Source organism: Thunnus thynnus, chromosome 9, assembly GCF_963924715.1.
Source record: "Thunnus thynnus chromosome 9, fThuThy2.1, whole genome shotgun sequence".
Classification (NCBI taxonomy): domain Eukaryota; kingdom Metazoa; phylum Chordata; class Actinopteri; order Scombriformes; family Scombridae; genus Thunnus; species Thunnus thynnus.
In genome coordinates this window covers 23,784,428-23,806,233 of record NC_089525.1, presented here as the reverse complement: position 1 = coordinate 23,806,233, position 21,806 = coordinate 23,784,428, and the positions used below count along the sequence as shown (strand labels likewise).

General features: G+C 38.6%; 1 protein-coding gene and 1 long non-coding RNA gene across 6 annotated transcripts; both read left to right on the top strand.

Annotated features, from left to right (window-relative positions):
* The first annotated feature begins 1,062 nt into the window (after positions 1-1,062).
* LOC137189733 (cytokine-dependent hematopoietic cell linker) lies at positions 1,063-14,395 on the top strand. Of its 3 annotated transcripts, none has more exons than XM_067599794.1 (18): positions 1,063-1,495; positions 4,684-4,725; positions 5,036-5,076; positions 7,420-7,573; positions 8,717-8,769; positions 8,878-8,932; positions 9,897-9,947; positions 10,043-10,077; positions 10,168-10,178; positions 10,267-10,305; positions 10,586-10,607; positions 10,741-10,765; positions 10,846-10,930; positions 13,352-13,368; positions 13,445-13,539; positions 13,660-13,737; positions 13,833-13,988; positions 14,077-14,395. In XM_067599794.1, the coding sequence occupies exons 3-18, from the start codon at positions 5,074-5,076 to the stop codon at positions 14,227-14,229; spliced, it is 1,032 nt and encodes a 343-aa protein (XP_067455895.1). In that variant the 5' UTR covers positions 1,063-1,495; positions 4,684-4,725; positions 5,036-5,073; the 3' UTR covers positions 14,230-14,395. The 3 variants fall into 3 exon arrangements, with proteins under 3 accessions (XP_067455895.1, XP_067455896.1, XP_067455894.1); XM_067599795.1 differs by having other exon boundaries at positions 4,681-4,725; XM_067599793.1 differs by lacking the exon at positions 4,684-4,725 and having other exon boundaries at positions 1,065-1,495.
* A 1,507-nt stretch (positions 14,396-15,902) lies between these two features.
* Positions 15,903-21,513, top strand: LOC137189732 (uncharacterized). Of its 3 annotated transcripts, none has more exons than XR_010929723.1 (4): positions 15,903-18,381; positions 18,627-18,908; positions 18,990-19,216; positions 19,792-21,513. It is a non-coding gene; the product is annotated as an uncharacterized lncRNA (long non-coding RNA). The 3 variants fall into 3 exon arrangements; XR_010929722.1 differs by having other exon boundaries at positions 15,903-18,730; positions 18,824-18,908; XR_010929721.1 differs by having other exon boundaries at positions 15,905-18,908.
* The last annotated feature ends 293 nt before the right edge of the window (positions 21,514-21,806 follow it).

Genomic DNA, 21,806 nt, shown 5'->3' with positions numbered 1-21,806 from the left:
CTCTCCAGAAATATTAAGTCACTTTTACCAACATGTCATGGTCTCAATCGCTAAATTCAGGCCCTCTAATAAGTGCGGTGGTGATCATTTTGATTTGAAGAATTGAAGATGTATAGTAGCTTTGATGTCTGCCATGTGGGCGCTGATTGTGATTAACAGTTTGCTCACCTGCTGCTACTGAGTTGGACTACTGTTATAACTGTTGCAAGTAGTAACAACCTACTGTTGTTGGCCTGAATGACACCAAATCATTTCCTTTCCCATGAAGCTTATCACATAATATTAAATAACTGTGGTGAGCAGTTGATATTCTGTTTGAGGTCACGGTTTTTGAAGGTGAGAGAATGAGGTTTTAGGTAGAACAACACCTATATAATTTCTTGGGCTTTCTGAATCTGGCTCATCCCTCTATCTCTAACTACTGTCAGTGCGCCCTTTTCACGGGCCAATAAAACCCAGCTTCATGGCCGACAATGAAAATATTCTCAACATGATTCAGCAGATTTTTGTGCCTCATACTGTAACTTTTAATAGTTTGAGTTTGATGCCTCTCATTTTCTCCCTTTTGTGAATTTTGGTTTATGCACATCATAAAACAATCATACTAATTAAGTGTAAACGCTATAAAATTAAAGTGTTACATTCAAGTAAAATATCACTTTGAACAGTTAAGCTTGAGTAAAATATTCTCACAAATTGGAATTTCAGTTCGCCCTCTTGTTTGATATAAAAATGAAGCCAGATGATGATCTAATGAAACGAGTAAATGTCACCCTGCTGACTTTTGCACTTGGCAGAGCACATGTTGAAATGTCACCATGTTCCAGCTCGAATGAGAAGAAATACCTGCAGCGCTGGCAGATTCATTTGACCCTAATTTACTCAACTTATGTTTCAGACCTGGATGTCACACATAGTATAGTAGCTTTAAAAGAGGAAGATGACATTTCCTGTGAGTCTGAAAAAAGCAAACTAATTTTGCACATTTAATTTCTGCACTGCAGTCGCTGGTCACACACTATCAAAAGGCGAGTTGTCAGCGAGTGCATCACAAAAGAAAACAGGAAACATTGAGGGTGAAGCTGCTAGTTGTGTCCTCACTTACTATTCATATATCATGACGTCGATGCAGACACTGGTTGTAAGGAAACCGTTTTTAAAAGGTGTTTCTTGCACACTGTGACCTGAAAACTTTCTACACCAAGATGTGAAATCAGAGCACAGATGCACACACAAAGTCCTCCACAAATCTTTGATTGTCTAAAACAGCAGTGAAGACCTCAGGTTATAGGCCAGTTATTCACCACACAGGAAGTCATTTTGGGTTACTGCAGTGGGCTGCTTGACTGCGACAGTCAGACTTGAAGCAGGTGTCTTTGTACGTCTAAGAGAGGAAAAGAAAAACTGCAGATCTTCCTTTCATGTAACTAAATAGACTGAAATTGCCGGACACCCACTGCCGCAGGTGTGCTTCTTATTCAACTCTTCTGAAAAGGTAGGAAACCGTGAATTATTCCTAACTCTCAATCGCTATATTTGTGTGAGCGTGTAAGATCTGTGGCAGAGCAGAAAATCAGAAAGGTTAGTCTGTTTGTAGCCTAAAAATAGATGAAAAACACAAGTATGGAAATATAAAGAAGAAACAAGCTTTGAAATGTATTTTCTGCTGGAGCTGAGAATCCTGCGTCGATTAAGTTTCAAAAACAAGTCTCAAGTTGCTCCTAAATTTCAGATTTTATATAATATACAAGTTGTAATGTATAATCATCTTATTATGGAAATGAGGTATGTGAATTAGAAACCGAAGCTGAGACTATAGCTTCAAAAGTCTGCGTAGTCGCACAAAACACTGTCAAATAAAAGTTTAAACATCTTCACAGCAAGAACATACTTGAAATATACTTCATAAGAAAATAAATTTGATAAAAGAATTGTACACCCTGTTCCTGTATATTTGCTATGATATATATAATCTAAATTAAAAAATTGAATAAAAGAGGAAGAAACATTTCCTGCTACAAAACAAACTAAAAGAGGACTCATTTAAGCCATATGTCGCTGTTTTGAGACCAACAAGAACATTATTAATACCAAATTATATTTTATGACAAAACGATACTAATATCTGCCGTGTTTATAACTGATTTGCTAATTTAAGCCTCAGATAATATCTCCTCTTTGCAGACTCTCTTTCTCTCTGTAGTTGATACTTTCTTGATGCCTGTAGCAAAGCCAGGTCACGTCTGGTGGTTTGAGTTTCCACAAATCCTCTGCACTCATGGGGCAGAAGTTTATTTTCCAGACTAACTGCTCAACCTCAGATGCTAACTCCATGTAGCTAATCTCCTTCCCTTCATATGTCTCATCCAACGCCGTTTCCCATGGCCCAGTAAGCTCGGCAAAGTAGACAGACAGCCCCGTTGAGTTTTGGACCACAGTGCCAAATCCTATCCTGAGTTTTGAGTCTCCCTTTTGGGACTGTGAGCTGGTAGCCTCTAATGTCTGCTGGCATTGTCACAATCCCTGGGCCTTGCTTCTATTTTAGGTAGGTTTCTTTCCTGTTTCCTGTTTCGTTTGTCTTCCTTTCCAGAGGGATTCATCTTTTGTAAAGTTAAAACCTGTCGACGGAAGAGTGATTGATCGGCCTTGACCCTTTTTGTTCCTGTGTCTTTCTAGGGAAATTAAAATTGATTTAAAAAGCTCAAAGGTCTAACACTATTTACTAGAAATTACAGACGACTTTTATAGGGATGAGTAAGGGCTACATTTATACACTGGACTGCTGTTGACGGCAGCTGTACAAAACTCAGGACGCTGATGCCACTGAGACTGACGTTTGCATCCTGAGTCCTGTGCGTGGTTCGGTTTAGGCAATAAAAGCTCCTCTTTGGTTAAAGGATAGCTTCACACAAATATATATTTATAAGTTTATCTGAAGATAATATGAGGCTTCAGCAGGCTGAGTTAGTCAAATAAAGTGGATATCTTCAGTATTTTTAGTAAAAATCTGAGTTTTCCTGTTCAGCCACAGTGGCAGGATTGTAACAAAAAGGGAATTTGGTACGAAAAAGACTGTAACTTTGAAAGATACTGAATTGATTTGACTAATTTGAATGACCGAAGCCTCATGTTTGCTTCAAATAAACTTTTAAGGACTGTGGATTTTGTCCTCCATCATCACTTACATTAAAAGTGCATTATGAAGGGATCTCTTAATGGTCAGTGAGAGCAGGAGGAGCATATTTATTTTTACACATTCAGTATCAACATTTTTCTGACTTGCCATATATGTTAATTAACATTTTCTCATTACAGTATGTTGAGAGAAAACGTAATTTGGGTGGCATTGCGTTTCCTTAAAAAACGTATTTGCTGTTGGGGTTTAGTCGTATAGTTGAATCTCTAGGAAACAGAGTTAAAAATGTTGCACAAATGAGGATATGTGACAAAGACTTGATTTCAGTCTCAGTGCAGAGAGCTAAAGTGAAGATCAAAGTGCCTGTTTTCCATTCGATTACTTCCTTGTCAGACTTCATTACTGCTTGTTTGATGTGGAGCCTTTAATGAAGCGGGACTTACTGAGTTACCAAATGTGACTGTAAAACTCTGACAGCGTCCCTCCTGAGATTGTAATATCTCTGACACTGTGGACAAATAAAAGTCCGGCCATTTATCTGCATTATTTATAAATAAAATAACACTTGATTGATCCCCGGGATGGAACCAGATTGAATAACTGTGTGTTAATGCATCTCTAGAAGCTTCTGTCACAGTTTTGTTGAATTGTTTGGTGTTAATAATTATATTCTGGATACATACAGCCATTTTTATTTTTTCTCTCATAGGGTCACATCTGTTGACCGATACAAAGTAGGTTTAAGGTCAACTCTTCAAGAAAATTAGGAAGTGAATACTGTGATATTTATTATGAGGTGCTATATTGGCCCTTCTGTTATTCCGTGTGCATGTTGGCACAGTACATCAATATATTGCGTTAATGCTTCTTTTCTAATCATATTTGACTGTTTTTGTGGATTTTGTGGTCGTCTGAGCATTTGTCTGATATATAATTTGTATGTAAGAGGGAAGTCTCATTCTTTCCATGTTGCACCAGGGTTTCCCTCGGCCGGGTCGTAACAGCATTTGGCCAAATTTCTGCGTCAAGTGTTAAAGACCAAAGTTACTAGAAAGAGCATAATAATATGCTGATGACACCCAGCTTTACTTATCAGCAAAACAAAACGAAGAATGTTAAGTATTGAATGTTAAATACAAACAATTACATTTAGACGAAACTGAAATCCTCACCAATAACAAACCGATCCTCATCCCGCTGTAGATGTTTTTCACCTCTAGTATAGTTGAACTGATTTTAAAGTTATATTGAATACTTTTATTGTTTGCAGCATTTCTGATGTTTTGTGATGCAACTTTCAGAACTGTATTATCATCAGCTTTTTGTTAATTCTGTCTGATCTTCTAAAAGCAAAGATTTCATCACTGTTTCTTTATCCGAAGTATCATAACACTGGCAGTATTTTTTTAAAAGACTTTTCTGTGAAGCAGCTCTATACTGAATGTAGAGCCATTATCTTTACAATAACCAACTACTCCTGGAGGCTAAGCAAGATGTTTTAAAGACTAACCAAATATATCTGATTCTGTTTTTCCATGTTTAAGCAGCAGCTGCTTGTCTGTTTGCACCAGAAGAAGCTTTTAACACAGGTGCTTATTTATTTATTTATTTTTTTTAAAAACAACAAATCATGTATAAATGTCAATATTTTCAAAAATATGTTTCTCATTAAATCCAGATATTTTTTCTTCATACTGAATGTTAAAAATGTAATTCAGACTGGAGCCCAGCAAGAACAGCGAGAGGCCACAAACAGCTCTGTTTAGTCGTGTCTAAAGAGCTCATTCTTCTGTATGTGATACCGTCGATAAAGAAAAATCCAAGGACACGCAGGCCGTATTCTTTTGCAGAACACCAAAACTAATGATGTTTTTCTTTTTTGTTTCACTCCCTCGTTAGCTGCAGAGAGAGGGAACAGCCATGAGTCTCCTGTGATAATGGTGAGTTATGGCGCCGGCGTCCGCAGCATTTCCCTGCTGGTTCCACATGAATGTTCCCACAGGGAAACTTCTGGAGTTTGCAACCCCCTGTGTAATTACCTTTTAGTACAGAAATGAGGAAAGAGTGAGATTGTGCTCTGTCATTGTTAGCGCACAGCAAGAATAACTGAGACCAGGATTAGTCTCAGCGTTTTTACTATAATTTACAGCTGTTGCTTTTGGTTGCATTAATATCCATATCAAAGTTAAACATTTAAACTTATTTCAATTAATTGTCTGATTAATTTAGATGATGCACATTTTTTTAAATTTACTCAAACTCATTAAATTAATATATTTTTAATATCATTTGCGAGTTACCATCAAAGATACTGGTCTGACGTATGAGTTCTTACTCCAAATAAATACACCTATTATAGACCTAGAAACAGCTTTCATGTCTTTTGACTCAATCTGAACGTCTAATTGTGGTATTCTATTCTAAACAACACAGCTCTGAGAAGTAGCTGTCACTGGTGAAACACACACTGTCTTTAGTTACATTCTTTTTATGGAGACCGGCAATTAACTTCAGACACTTTCTAAGATGTATTTCCTCAACACCTTAGGCTTGCTTTTCAGAAATGCAGCACAAAGCAATAGGAACACGGCTAAAAATGATTTTTATGGCTTTCTGACTCTCCAAAATCACACAAACCCCTTTCATGCGTTGTCCTTATAATTCTCGTCTTCTTTCATGAGGATAACGGTCACATGCACATCAGAAATGAAGATTTAAAGTGATAAATGCAGTAATTCTAGTGAAGCAGGGTCTATAATGGGTACAACTAAGCTTTCCAACCACTGTCTGTTATCCATATCTGTGCTGGATTTATGAAATCCTTTCCTTTTGGTCGATTTGATCCCTACAGCCATATGAAGATTGCAGGTGTCTCTGTTTCATCTGCAGTCTCTAAATTGAAGGACGTAATAATCAGCTTCAAAGCACTGACAAGAACGCATGCCTCAAACAATCTGGGTAGAGGGCTTAGCACGGTTTTGATTAAAATGTTAGCTGACAGTGTGTGTTGATCCACAAAAGGTTTTGGCACTAGCTGGCGAATTATGACAGCTTTCAGACTTCCAACATTTTCAGAGAAATTCTGTAGAAATTCGACATTATAACACGATAAAGACACCAGAAATCAGCATAATTCTCAAAATGGGTGTTTTGTCAGACGGACTATTTAATTTAAGGATGATTATATTGGATTTCTCACTTTTTTTTGTCAAAAGTCAAAATCACTTAGGTTACATTGACGTTTACAAACCAGCTCTTCCTTATTTCACAATTTTCTCTAAATGATTAAAAAACGCTTCGGTTACATAAATTAGATACATATGGAAAGTTGTAAACATGCACAGCCAAGCATGTGGTTATTATATGAACCATAGTCTTTTAAAAAATACTCTCACGTGAGGAAAACACGGAAACTGGGCTTCCAAAAAAAGAAGAGACATTTTCTGCCTTTGGCGTACAGTAATTGTGGTGTACAAGCCGGGCGATGCTGCACCTGCCGGACAAAAAAACATCAGTTTCCTCTCGGGAAAAGCTGATCCTCTTCATCACAAAAGAACCACTTCTGATGGGAAGCACAGCAGACACCGCTTTTTAAACTGAATAAGCTAGTTTGATTGGCCCACTGATAATGTATTCATCCTAATCTCACTCTTTTTTTTTTTCAGCTACATTGCAGGTGCACAAAAATAATAAAACAGCCACATAGCACTTTGTGCCATTAAATCACAGCAGTAGAAAATGTTTATTATTCAACATTTAAAAACGGTGTCACAGATTGTCACTTGTCTCTTCGTGTCTTAGTGTCAGTGTGAAGCTTTAAAGAGGAAATCTCTTGGAGACAAGTAGTGAGTTATGTTGCAACACCTCTTAATAGCTTCCTGTGCTTATCATGGTGTGTATGTGTATATGATCTAACTGGCTGTCTGCTCAGAATATATTGCTTGCTGTGTATCGGTTGACGTTAAAGCAAGTAGCAGCAAGTCTTGCAGGCAGATTGGCCCCGTGGGGTTCCCAAAAGCAGACTATACAGTTATTAAAACCAGTCTTTCTGGTCCTGAATCTTCAGGTGATGACATTCTTTTACACTGACGATATAGCCAGACTTTTTAAAAAAATTTCTAACAGCTCAGTGTCAATGTAAAATTCTGAATTTGATAATGGGGTTGAGTTTCATAAATCTAAAGCACAAATATGCAGTTTTCACAAACTCCCAGGTTTATTCAGATTGTTTATTGTACACTAAACATCTCCAGTTTACAGAAGCTGCATCTTGCTCTCCACAGGATCGCAGCAGGATAGACAGGAACAGAAAACAGAGATGCGGTAACTACAACAGCGTCGCGGAGTCTGAGTACGACGTGGTGGACGACCAGGAGGATGTACTCAAAGTGCGCATACTTCCTGCGAGGCCGTTAAATGACGAGAGAGAATACGCAGGTAGAGAAGAAATGACATGACATTAACAATGTTTTTCACTAGCTCCTTACATCTTTCTTACTTCAATTCCAGTTTTATTATTTACATTTAAACCTTTTCTGTTTTGTTTTGTTTTTTTGTCTGTGATGGTTCTTTTTAAAATTGAATTACAACTTTTCAAAGAGTAAAATCATATAAAAGTAAGCAAGTAAACAGTGGTTCAGTTTGTTTTTTCTGAATTAGTTTTAGACTGTGTTTTAGTCGATGTTTTTATATTTTAGGAGGCACTGTTGACAGTCAAGCTGCGTTAACAACAGTAAACCACAAAATTGCCGCTCTGGTTGCTCAGTGGGCTGTGACTTCAACTGAGTAATTCTGTCTGTGTGTAGGCGTTAATCTGACCTTTGGTGTGTATCTTCCCCGTCTCACTCTCATTATTCTTGTCTGCCTTCAGCGTATAAAAATATAACACATAAAAATATAAATATCTCACAAATCCTCCAAAATAACCTGCATCCAAACACAACCTATGAATTCATCAGGAGTCACAAACTTGCCAAAACTTCAACTTAAAGAAGTGTTTGCACTCCAGCTGACATCATGAGAGTGAGTATATTACACTTCCCTTCACAGAAAAGCTCTGGTGAACATAATTAGAATGAAACTGAATGAAGCGCAGGCAAAAAAATAACAGCTCCTCTGCAAGCCGTGGTGAGAATGAAAGCAGTGTGGATCTGAGAGAGAGCTCATGCTGAGTGAGCATGATCTGCCAGTGGGTCTCCAGGGCCATCTGTTGGCTGAGTCAGACTGCGGGAGATTACAATTATCCAGGAGCCGAAGGGGAAGAGAGGGAAGCATGTAGTGTGAATAGACTCCCTTTACTCTCCTGCATGGATGTGGCCCACAGCCAGGGGCCTCACAGCTGCATGTCTACAACTTTATACTGAATGCGGCTTTTAAATTTGTTCACACTTGGAGTGTTCTCCCTCTGTAATCAATACAGTCTGCTGCTGCAGTGCACTGCTGGGACTGGCAACGACCGAGTTACAAGAATGATTCGAACTCACAGAGAGTTTAAACTGTCAACTAACAGTGAAACTACTAAAACTACTATCATTACTGTCTGATGAGAATGCGGGCATCACAACTTCTTTTGCTTTCAAGACAGGAATCTTCCAAGGTCAGCGTCTGCTCAGAGCCTTTCATCACTCTCGCCTGTAAGATTTCTGTTTTGTTCTTCTTTAAATGTACATACCTTTACACCTCAACTGCTGCAAACGTCTGCTTATACTGTTTGTGTTTTGTTGTGCTCTCCACTCCATCAGGGTAACTCTAACGTCTTCCCTAGATGTCCACCCAGAGAATTCCCATTTATTGCAGGTAAAGTGATAAAACTCTTTACACAACACGCAACAAAACACAATTTTGCACTCAGTTTGGAAATTATATCCTGTGGAGGTAGTAGTAGACGGAGCTGTAGTCCTTCACGTCTCATTCGGTGTCTCAGTAATTTGAAAAGTGTGCTGAGAACACAGAGAATTATCATTCAACTCTACAGCTCTAATGAGCTTTTTACCTCTTTTAGCACATTGTATTGGTTGACAATTAAGATACCGATAACCATCTACTGGCTAAAGACCAACATTTTTTCCCAGTTGTTGCTCCGGACCGAGCAGGTTAAAAGTAAATATTTATCAGATGTCACTATTCCCAATGAATATTAATGTTTCTTGGTGTCTGCTGGATGTAAGAGAAGGCAACTTTTTTCCCAAACATTTAGCTTTTTAAGCTGGAGATATTGTTGTGATGGCTTTGTTTCCTTTCTGATTTGATGAATGCAGCTTTAAGTATAATAAGTAATACCACAATCGAAAGAATATGCAGTTTTTTGTTGTTGTTTTTTTTAAATGTTAAGAGTTAAATGAACTCAGGTATCAACAGTAAAAATGCAGATTGGCTCCTATTTAGTAGGCTCCTTTTTTACAGGATTACAGATCCTGAACTTGACAGGTTTATCAATCAATCAATCAATCAATTTTTATTTATATAGCGCCATATCACAACAGAAGTCATCTCAGGGCACTTTTCACATAGAGCAGGTCAAGACCGTTTAGAAGCATGTAATGCTTCAACTGATGGTTATCAAGTCAGTTGTTCGATTACATGTTCCGGTTTTCTCTCTGAACCTCTTTTTATAATGTCTAAAGTGTCTATGAATGCAAAAACTTAGTAACCAATAACTATATACAGTTCATACTACTACATTTCACTCTGAGAGTTTGTACCAGTTCCTTAAAACTGTACTCCAGCAGAGTGAATCAGTATTCTCATTTTTGTAACACAGGACCTGCTGTAAATCGAGACCTGAAGCCTGGCAGAAGAAAGAACAGAATAGGTAACACAAATGAGTAGAATTAACTGAAAGCATTTGAACACACCGTCTGTCTCGGCTACACTAGGATCCCAAACATTCACATATTGTTCTTACAGATGAGCGGTTCAGACCTGTGCCACCAGAAGACCAGGTAAACACATGTGTCATATACAGCACGCTTTTGTGTCTATAAATTGTGTTGATTGCAATTCATAAACCACTTTTCTCTCTAATTTCACAGGACTCACGAAGGTAATTTACTTGACTATAATCAACTTATTCATAAAAGATTCCTAGTTGAGTTTAAATGGATTATGAAAGGACTTCTCTGTTCTTCCAGGCGCTCTCTATCACCTCCATCGTTCGCCTGCAGGAGAGAGTGAGTTGTCTCTACTGTTTTCAGTTGTAACAGGAAAGGAAGTAGCGGACCTTGACCCCATGTGACTGGAGGCTTTTCTTTCTTCTCCAACATGACTACTCTAGTTAGTCCAGTGTAGCTGTAACACCATCTGCTGGTTAGAAAAATTATCACAGGAAAGGCTGAAGGGTTTCTTATTATTAATGCATTATGTGAATGCACACACACACACACACACACACATATATATATATATATGTATATATATATATATATAAATTATGCCACTTTTTTATTTCAGTCGACAGAAAGCAACTAAAAAGGTAAATTGTCACATATGATTTTCTTAATTATATTGCACAGTTTTCATTTCATTTCATTAAACTTGTAACCCGCCCACAAAGGAATCACACACTATCTTGGAATTAATATTTGTCTGTTTAATGTTTTTAATAGGGAGATATCAATTCACATGTGAGAGGTAAGAGTTTAATAATCGTGAGTGTTAACATATTAGTGAAAAACATTTTGAGACTTGTTATAATACTGAATATATCTTAGATTCACAGAGCGCTGAAGGTGTTTCTGCCTCCTTCACCAATCAAAGACGTTCTTTGGATTTGGAGACTCAACAACTAGATATAAGGTACAACTTTCATTTCTTAGCCTTCGTCAGTAAGAGTTACGTCATGTCTTTCCCAATATTTTTTTACTCCAGTTAGTGTTGTCAACACAATCACATAAGAAGTCCAGGGCACAAGCAGTTTCTTGGTGTACAAATGCAACACTTCAACAAAACAAACACACAATACAGAAAGAGTAACAATCAGAAAGCAGGTGAGACAAACCATATTTTCCAAAAGGAGAGGCAGGAAAAGGAGAAGAAAATAAAGAAAAAATGTAAGAAAATCTCAAACAGTTCTTTATTGGATGATGCTCCACAACATGTTAACTGAAAATAAGTAATAATAATAATAATAATAATAATAATAATAATAATAATAATAAGTAAAATAGTAAGTATTCAATTCAATTCTTATTATTTAGATTTTAGTGTGTGTTTAGTTTTGTTTTAAGTCCTTACAAATGTCTTAAAAGTTTTGGATGTTTTTCTGTGTGGATGAATTTACATCGACTTTACAAAGAGCGTTTAGTAAAAGCATATAAAAAACACAAAACTAAATGTACTTTTTATTGCTCAACTAAGAAATAAAGAGGCACTTCACTGCATTCGGATGTGTGCAGAAATTCAGAGATTTTTGAAAATTCTACTGCAAGTCTTATCTACAATTATTTGGGCAGTGTTGTCTAAACGCCCATTATTATGTATCCGTGGTGTATTTCCAAAGGAAACTAGATTTTCAACAGTGCAGAGGACAATGGTGACTCTCAGCCAAACACACCTTTGATGTCTCATAGAACAATAAAGACGCCCCAACTAGTAAGTGTAAACTTAGAGACATTTCCTGTTGCTTGGAAATAGAAAACCTGTCATTTACCGCAAAAGGTAAAACAGAAAAAAACATATGGAGCCAGTTTTTTTTTTTTTTTGGAAAGTAAATAACCTATTAGTTTATAGTAAAAAGCTAAAAAAAAAAAAAAAAAAAAAAACCCTGGACATATGTTTCTCATATTATGTAACACAACTCTGTTATGGTCTAATTTCCTCTGTTTTTTTTTTCTTTTTATAAGTGGGGGGCTAATGGATAGGTGTTGTAACTGAAAAAACTTTGTCAAGTGGGCCTAACCCTAACCCTATAGATCTTCAGCTACACAACATCTTTTAGTCTCAAAATTAGCCAAACAACCCAAAAATAAAAGACAGTACTTCAAAGTTGAAGAAAAACACTCAGTCGGACAGAGTTCAGTGCAATATTAGATTTACTGTGCAAATAGCATAATACAGTAAAACGAGGCTCGGTTCATGAAGCAAAAACCTAAAAACGGAATAAGAAACCATCATCTTATATATCCTGGAGAGTGCCTCCCAATGTGGAGCATCAGGGTTCCTCCCATGTCACAAAATCCAGGTATCTTCCACCATTAAAACCTCTTGTCACCAAATTTGATATATTGTCAATAATGATCTCAGTGGACAGTCCCTGGCATTCAAAAACATCACCTTTTTCTTCCAACATTATTTATCAATTTGCTTTTCACATTCAAAAAATAAAAGAGGCTTACATGCCTTTATTGATTACACTTACATATTGGTTTATAATGAAACATTACCTACCACACACAAAACAGCTTTTTAACATTAAGGCAAGCTACTTCACCTTTTTGTCCATCTCCTCTTCACCTTACTTCACCCTGCTCTCCTATCGTGCTCCTGTGGGCAAGTAGGCAAGTCCCTTATCTTCATTTTGACATATTTATGACATTATGTTTATGCCAGCACCTTATTATATCTTCTGGTGGGCTTCACCCCTGCCACCATCAGCCTCTGGCTGGTACCTGTGTCCACTCATGCTTACAATTTTGGCCAAACATCTACGACACAGTCCATGTTGCCTATAAATCTTCATGACCTGCTTATGCCCTTTTTGTAAGAGACACAGACTTCATACACCCACACTACCTCTCCAACTGTTACACAGACACACATATATTCACTCATTTTGTTAGGATTAAATGTATTATATGCATATACCATGTTAATCACATTAAAAAAAACCCACTACAGTGTCTGTGTTATCTAGTCTATGTTATGTTAATGTCTCAATGTGCTTATTTTCTGTTTACGATATATTTATGTGTTGTCAGTATATATATTTAAAACTTTACAAAAAAGATAAAAGAAATAAAAAATGAATAATAGACAAATACGAATTCCTTCTTCTTACCAAATTAACAATAATTTAGTGTCAGTATCACTTATTTTACATTCTCAGACCATTACCAAAAGACAAAATACTAACAATAACACAGAGCTACAAATGTACATATATGCAAACCACAACCAACTCATTAATTAGACATAGCCAATCCTCTATATATTACATTAAATTAATCTGTTGTGTCACATCATGTTCAATTTACACGCACTCTTTCTCCTTTTATTTAGGTCACAACAAAATCTTGGTAAGTACTGTCACACATCATCAGTGTCAAAATACAGTTATTGATTATATAAGTAAAATTTAACATCTACTTAAAGAAAGATCGTCGTCAAAACGTCATCACCATGAGTGGCCGCAAACCAAAGAAGACTTTGACCAACATGTCTTTGTTCCAATGGAGAAGCCTCAACAGGTATACCTCTATTAATTGAACCATCATCATATAAAGAGGAATGATGTCATGTATTTAACACCATGAAGTCAAGTTTGAGTACAGGTGTAAAGTCATTTTTCACTTTAATATATGTGGCAGACCTACTGCGAAGAAGACTGGTATGTTGGGGCTTGTAGTCGAGCGGATGCTGAGCACGCCTTACACCTGATGAACAAGGTATTTATATTAATATGAGATTAATTAAAAATGTATCTGAATATGTCCAAAACTAAGTGTCTTCTTTTTCTAATTACTCACATTAACCACATCAGGATGGGGCATTTTTGGTGCGAGACTGTTCCGTCATCACCAACAGTGAACCCTTGGTGTTGGCCGTGTATCATGAGAAGAAAGTTTACAATGTAAAGATTCGGTTCATGCAGAGCATCAGCAAGTACGCCCTGGGAACAGGACAACGGTCAAATGATGTGAGTGAACACATTTAAAAATCTAGTTCAACGTTCACTCTCTCCAGCATCATATTCACTGTATCCACTGTATCTTATTTCTCCTCAGATGTTTGACACTGTGGCAGACATCATCAAGTTTCACTCCATATTCCCAATAATACTCGTCAGCGGGAGAACTATGCCAGCAAGCAAATATCCAGAAAACTGTGTGCTGACATGTCCAGTAACAAAAAGGGACGTTAACCTGTTGCTACAATGACACATGCACCACTCCAGAAAAAATAATCTGTTGTATCCCATCTGGTTTATCTCGTCCTGTAACCCAAAACATAATGTGCTATATTGTATGATGCAAATGTTGGTAAAAAGCTTTCAAATTGTGACTATGTTCACTTGTGTTAATAAAAAAAAGTTACTACTTTGGATTGCTCATGTCCATTTCATTATTTAAGCTACCTAAGCATGTCAAAACCATAGGATTTACTAAGTTAAAATTGTTAGATAGTAAGTCAAACTCGTGAGAAAAGTGTCAAACGTTTGACTTTTTAGTCAAAATTATACTTTTTGTCAAAATGTTTACTTTTAAAGTCAAAGTAATGACATGTTATAAGTCAAAATGTCTACACACTGACAAAATTATGATATTAACCAACATTTTTACTAATAATTATGACTCAATTCTGAACTGGGTGTTTTTTACAGCTGGCGTTGTCGGCAGGATTGACCAAAAAGAAAAAAGTGGTGAGCAAAACCAACATGACTGACCAAAATGAGCCTCAACCTTATGGAATCAAATAATGGTCATAAATATTTAGTACTATGTGTACTAAAGTTTGGAAATGTAGAAATATTTTGTGCATGTGTGAAAGTTTTGTGCACACATATAATTTGCACACCTGTAAAAGTTTTTGTAGCTGTAGAAATATTTGTGTGTGTGTAATTAAAATTCTTCAGGATTTTTTTCAACAGTGAGGTTTCACAAAGTCTGAGAGACAGACACACAAATGTCCTACCTCTGTAGGCAGTTAATGTCATGATTAACTGTTAATTGATTTGTCTATGCCATTACTCTAAAAACATAAAACAAACATAAGTAACCTGTTTACAGTATAAGGCACCTTTAACTCTTTACAATTGAAAAACTGAAATGAAAGCTACATCCTCATAAAGATGAAACTGTACTCTCTGTCACACTCTGGATATCAGATTTCCCACAACGACCATTTGGGATGACACCTGTGTGACTTGGATCAAGAGTTACACACTAACATGCAAATACTGTCTGTTATCCTCCACTGTGTCTGGCAGGTCAGTTATTACCTGCGTGTCAATTCCTGATCCTCTTTGCAACACTCCCTCCTGCAATATGTGAGCCTCCATACACAGCAGCATTGTCTCTAGTTATTGGTTGTAGCATTTATTCTCCACAGCTGTCGGTATTTCCCTGCATTTCTGACCAACACACTAAGCAGGATCCTAAGCACCAGGATCATCGACACCCTCTGTACTGTTTTCTGCAGCCCCTGCTGTGCTCCTGTCCACTGCTCACACTTCCACCAGACCGTCGGCTAGGGTTAGGGTTAGGGGTTAGGGTTAGGGGTTAGGGTTAGGGTTAGGGTTAGGGTTGGCTCTACCTGTGCCAACAAACACAATAAGATTACAGAAAATACAATCAACTTCCTGCAAATTTACTGGCTTACTGTTACCATCAACCTTACCTAAGCTAATAGCTAATGCTAACTTCATCTCAGTAAGCACGACAATATAAACTTGATACTCTCTTCACATTTACATCAAAGCTTCTGTAATCCCACAGGAGCCAGACTGTCCTAAATCCACAAAATTGTAAATACTAACGCCTGGGACACACAGGATGCGTGAGCAGCGCGTGAGCGCGTGCGTCGCTGAACTGCTGTGTCTCGTACGCTTGCAGCGTCCACACAGGCAGCATGTTTACTTCTGCTGCACTGCTACTGGCAGCCCTATCTTTCTATCGTTTTCCTTGTCTATTTCTGCTGAGAACCGCACGCATCACGCAGAGAAAATAGGCGAGACCTCGAATCTCTAGATGATGCGACGCACACAGCCACGTGTGGCTGCTCTAACCTGTTAACATGGGCGCCGAAATGAAAAGCAAGAGGTTCCACGACGCATACACGCTGCTCATGCATCATGTGTGTCCCAGGCGTAAGGAGTGTGCTTGTGTCCATGTCTAACTATGTGTAATTACGGTACATGTCATCACAGTTGCTTTGCCTTCAGCTTGAAAAGTTCCTGCCAGCATTGATGCTGCTACTTCGGTAATGCTAGCGGATGTTTGCTAATAGAAAACTACATTACTGTTCTATTCTGGGTACATAAAGCAGTCTTCCTGAACTTGAACCTTACAACAACAGCAAACTAACTACAAGCTAAATAAACAACACGTATAATGTTTATCATTATTATCTACAGCATCCACGAGTACAATTAAACCCACCTGGGTTGCGGAAGAGTCCACACCATTGTCCATCTTTGAAGACCTGCAGGGGGATGAACGCAACAGAACCATCTGTCCTCTGATTGGATAGAATGATTCTGTGTTTGACCAATCAGATTCACACGCAAAAACAGGGTCAAAATTCGTACTCGTAACTTGCAATTTGTAGTTGTAACTTCAGTATCGCACACACAGGTGAGAAATTTGTGTGGCCATCTCTCAGACTTTGTTGAACCTCACTGCTGAAAAAAACCCTGCACAAATTTTAATTACACATACACAAAATATTTCACAAGACAATATTTATGACCTTTATTTGATTCCATAGCCCTAGTAGAGAAAACCCAGCTCCTGGTGCAGTGTTCAGACCAGTTGGCATGGCTCCTGTGCTTATCATGGTAACATATAAGTTTAAAGGGAGAGATTCAGAGATCAGTTTAGGAGAGTGGAAGAGTAATCTTAAAACTATTTTTGCTTTGCAAGGAGTCCCAGTGGAATTTAGGGCCAAATTGACATTTTTCTGTCTGGAAGGCAAAGCTAAAAGGAAATTTTTAATTTTACCACCAGAAAGGCAGAGCACAGTCAAGCTGATTTTTAGTGAATTAGATAAGTTGTATGGAGATAAAGCCACTGCCTCGGTCCTGCGCTCTCAGTTTCTCAATGCCGGAGGACATTGCACTGAGACTGCAGGAGGACTTCCTGAGGCTTAAAAACAAGAACTCAAGAGGCATTGAAGATGACGATGTGACGTCATCATAGCAGAACTTTATCTAAGGAAGCAGGCATATTCTGTGTGGATTATTGCAGACTCATTTCAGTGAGTCACAAAGATGCTTATCTATTCCTTTGAAGTGAGGAGTCATTGGCAAACTTGGGCAAACCAAAGTATTTTTCCACACTGGACCTGGCAATTGGATACTGGCAGGTTAAAGTTGCTCCTGCAGAAAGAAAAAATGGCCTTTACCACTCTCATGGGTTTATTTGAATTTACCTGAATGCCTTCTGGCTTGTATTATGCACAAGGAACTTTTCATTCATTCATTTTCATTAATGCGTGATCAGAACCTGCAGTCTTTATTGATTTACCTTGATGATTTAATCATATTTCCCCTGATTTTGCTTCACATCTGGCAAGTTTGGGTTCAATTAAAGCCTGTTAAGTGCCATATTTTGAAAAAGGAAGTGCAATATCTGGGACACCATGTGTCAGCAGAGGGGATTTCCCCAGAGCCTGATAAGTTGAAATGTGTTCAGGATATGTTCAGGATTGGGCAACTCCAAAGTCAGTGAAACCACTGCAGTCTTTCCTGCCTGCCCTAGCATGCTACTACCGCAGGCTTGTGAAAGACTTTGCCAAAATTGCCAAACCACTGAATTAACTGTTGACAGGAACAAGTCCAGTCTGAGTCCAAACTCAGCCAAACTTTGTAGCTTGGAACAAACATTGGCAGCATGCCAATGCCAGTTTTCAGTTTGAAATAAAGTATAAACCGGGATGTACTAATCAAAGTGCAGATGCTTTGTCTCGTTTCCCACTGGAAGTGCCAAAACCAGACTCAGAGGAAGTGAGGGAGGGGCTAGAGATTTTATCCTTTGTGCACATCAGAGCCCAGGAAGCAATGTGCATTGGTTCAGGAAGGAACACCTCAAAGCCAGGTCTTCAGCACGCCAAACACTGTACACCTTTGTTTTCTGAGCGGACTCCAACCCAGTGGATGGGTCTTTAAAGCACAGATCCCACCTTGGAAAGAGTATTCAAGTATTTACAGAGAGGCCACCAGCTCAATAAGAGAGAGAGGAAGCAGGAGACCAGGTCAGTCCAGCAGATTGTGCATCACTGGCATTGTCTCTCACTGACTGATGGAGTGCTGCATCAGGCACGTCAAGACCCCAAGGGAGGTGACCCCATAATTCAACTCTTAGTTCCAGAAGGTGAGCAACGCCATGTTTGACAGTTGTATCATGAACAGGCTGGACACTGGAGTCCTGAAAAGACTGTTTCTCTGATTAAGAAAAAGGTTTTTCTAGCCACATTTAGTTATAGATGTAACAGACTGATGTGCCCAATGTCAACAGTGTGTTCTGCGTAAGGGTCCTAACTCTAAACAAGCACCTTTGACACCTGTTTAGACTTCTGCCCCTTTTGGAACTGTTGTCTTTAGATTTTCTGTCTATAGGTCATCCAGAGGACGCTTACCACAATGTGCTGGTCATGGTGGACCACTTCACCAAGTATGCATGGGTGGCAGCAACAAAAGGTCGCAAAACAACAACAGCCGAGGTACTGTGGAGTAAAGTAATCCAACAGTTTGTTGTGCCTAAATGCTTGTTGTCAGACCAAGGTCCCAATTTTTAGAAATGGTGCTTGTGAAAGATTCAACAGGACTCTCTTAGGTTTGTTGGGGACCTTGGGAGAAGAGAGGAGGAACTGGCATGAACATCTGCCTGAAATGATACAGGTATACAAGAACACAGTTCATAGTTCAACGTACTACTCCCCACATTATTTGATGTTTGGAAGGAATGGATTTCTTCCACAGGATCGCCTGCTGGGCTGAGAAGGTGGCTCATAAGTGGAGGACTGGGTCAAACGTCACCAGCGGCGACTGCAGTTTGCATTTGAAAAGGCCAAGCAGCATAGAGACTCTGCAATGTCCCGGCAAAAGGCCTCTTATGACCAGAAGGCTGACATCTCTCCATTGATACCTGGCCAGCAGGCACTGTTACAGGACATGAGAGCAAAGGACCAGGGAAAGCTGGCTAATAGGTGGGAACAACAATCATATTATTATACAGGGGGAGGGGAATTTTGAAAAAGTTGCGCATTTGTTGAAACCGTAAGACCACAAGTAGGGCTCCCTTAGGTCCCTGAAGGGTTGGGTTTTGGGTCCCTACAAGTGCTGATGACATGATACCATGACAGTTAGTGCCATTTCAGCAGGGAGGGGTGTAACCAGGTAGACCTGTATCAGCTTGATATTGAGTGCAGTGAACAAAACTATTATTGTTTTAGCACCTGATGTGTATTCTGTGGGTGTGTTCTTCACGTGTGGTGAAATGCATGGTGATCAACTGGTGATATACAGGTATGTTTGGATGTGACCTCCAATCTGCAGTTATTTAACCAGCAACACACACTAGAGTCAGTCAGTTTGCTGCCTCCTCTTGTGTGCAGATACAGACTTTAATGTTTGTATTTGATGTAGTTTTGAAGTGTTGTTCTCCATGCAAGTATAGAATCAGAGTGTTTATGTCGGTTGGTCTGTTGCGTGGAGACTTTTGGAGGACATGATGATGTTTGTAAATTACTCAGTCAGTTTACTTGTCTCCTCTTATGTGCAGTGTGGGGGTGTGCTGAATCTGCTGCTGGTTTCCACTACATGAAACAGCTGGTTTGGTGTCTGGAGGGCTGCAAAGTGCAGAGCAGCAGCTGGTTAGCAGAGCCACCAGAAAATACAGTGCAACATTGATGCAGCAACCGACCAGCCACGAATCAGTGACCAGCAACAGCACAGCAGTCCTTGGTGAGATAGTTTGGTTTCGCCACACACAAGGAAGAGAAGTTGAGCACACCCAGCCACAGATGGGTGCCTGTGGTTGGGTGTGCCCCCCCTATCCAACTGACTCTTAGCTCCCCCGGCTTTGGCCTTGTTTTAACTCTACTTATTCATTTAATTATTAGAAGCCATCCAATAAAGTATTTTTTTTAACTACAGAGTCTGTTTTCTTTTGCCCATTTCTTTCTACACTGGTTGGTCAATTCTGAACTGGGTGTTTTAAAATATTCTTATCCTTTACACAAAAATGATGAAAACCACTTTGTATAAACACTCCATTAAAGTAAAAGGCCAGTATTTACTCAAAGTATGAATTATCAGGAAAATCTACATTATGTATCCATCAAATGTAAAAGTACTCGATATGCTGGAAGAACAGCCCCTTTCAGAATGAGAACATACATTAGACTCACTGGATGATTATTAGTGATCCTTTAACATATTAGCAGCATTTTAATATTGTAGCTGGTTGAGGGGGAGCTGTTACTATTACCCACTGTTGGGTAGTTTCATCTATAACAACAATTACCGTTGTATCTGTAGTAGCTAGTTATCAAATAGTTATTTTTTTTCAGCACTACCTGTTATACATTTTTTGAACTCTGAATATGTGCTAATGAATACTGGAAGGAGGTACAGGGTCCCTTTGTGTAAGTGCAGTCGTGATAAAGATTCATTTGTCCCTTTATCAGTTAAACTCACTAACAGACAAGTCATGGCGGACAGACAGAAGGGCAGATAACTGCTGCTCTCCACCAATTTTGTGCTTGTTTGTGAGCATGTAAAGTGAGATGTGTCTGTTTGTTTGTAATTTATTTATTAAGGTGAGTATGCTTGAGATGTTTTTACCTTAGAACTGCAGTTTTTTAATAGAGTGAATGGTCTTTGTACTAATTTGCTGTTCTTTTTTTAAATCCTAGGCCAGTGTCTGCACTTGTGTTTTTATTTATTGTGCTTTTCTTATTTTTTGTTGTGATGTTGTTGCAGCAGTTCCTTTTATCCAAGACAAATGTCTACTGAGGGAGACAATAAAAGTGACCTTGACCTTGAGCAACCACCAGTGAATCAGAAACAAGTTTTTTTTTTTAAATATTTTTGATTAATTAGATGTGTGATGACCCCTGTCATCCTTAGGTTTGATGTTTATTCACCTGTCTGTCAACTGTGAACACCTGGTGCTGGTGTGCCCGGGTGATAAAGCCTGGCCGCAGCTAGCAGCTTCTTTCACTCTCTTCTGACTGCTTGTTGCTGCTGTTTGCAGCTCTCTACTCTTCCCTACAGATACCTGTTTTAGTTACGTTGTCTTAGTTATTTACTTTGCTCATGTACCTGACACCACCTACACGCACACTCTCCATTCATGCATCAGACAACCCATACTTTAAATATTTAGTTTCCTTGTTGATTTAATAAATCATCTTTTGTTAGAGTTCATCGTGTTGTGTGTCCTTCTTGGTGTGGTCACTTGAGTTGAGATCATAACAGATGTACGGCATATAAACACAAGAGACCAACTGTCTTTTGGATGTTATCTATGATTAAGAGAAAACGCCTTTTTCCTTAAAGACATTGACTGTCATGGCTCACTGGGACACCTGGATAGAATGGAGCCATTGTTAATGTTATTAGTAACACCTGTGCTTTCCTTACTCTGACAAGTCAACATGTCTGCTGCGAAGGCCCATTAGATCCAGGTGTCAGCCTGCTCCAGTGGTCCCGGTTTTTACCAACAGGGCTTTAATCAAGGTCTCAGTGTGTTTATAAACCTCTTTACCTACTACATCAGAGGTTTAACTATGA

Excerpts from the sequence above, each read along its gene's own strand:
- LOC137189733 (XM_067599794.1), top strand. Across the intron at positions 7,574-8,716 it reads TGACGAGAGAGAATACGCAG|ACAGGAATCTTCCAAGGTCA; the intron begins GTAGAGAAGAAA and ends TTTGCTTTCAAG. Across the intron at positions 13,989-14,076 it reads CAGGACAACGGTCAAATGAT|ATGTTTGACACTGTGGCAGA; the intron begins GTGAGTGAACAC and ends ATTTCTCCTCAG.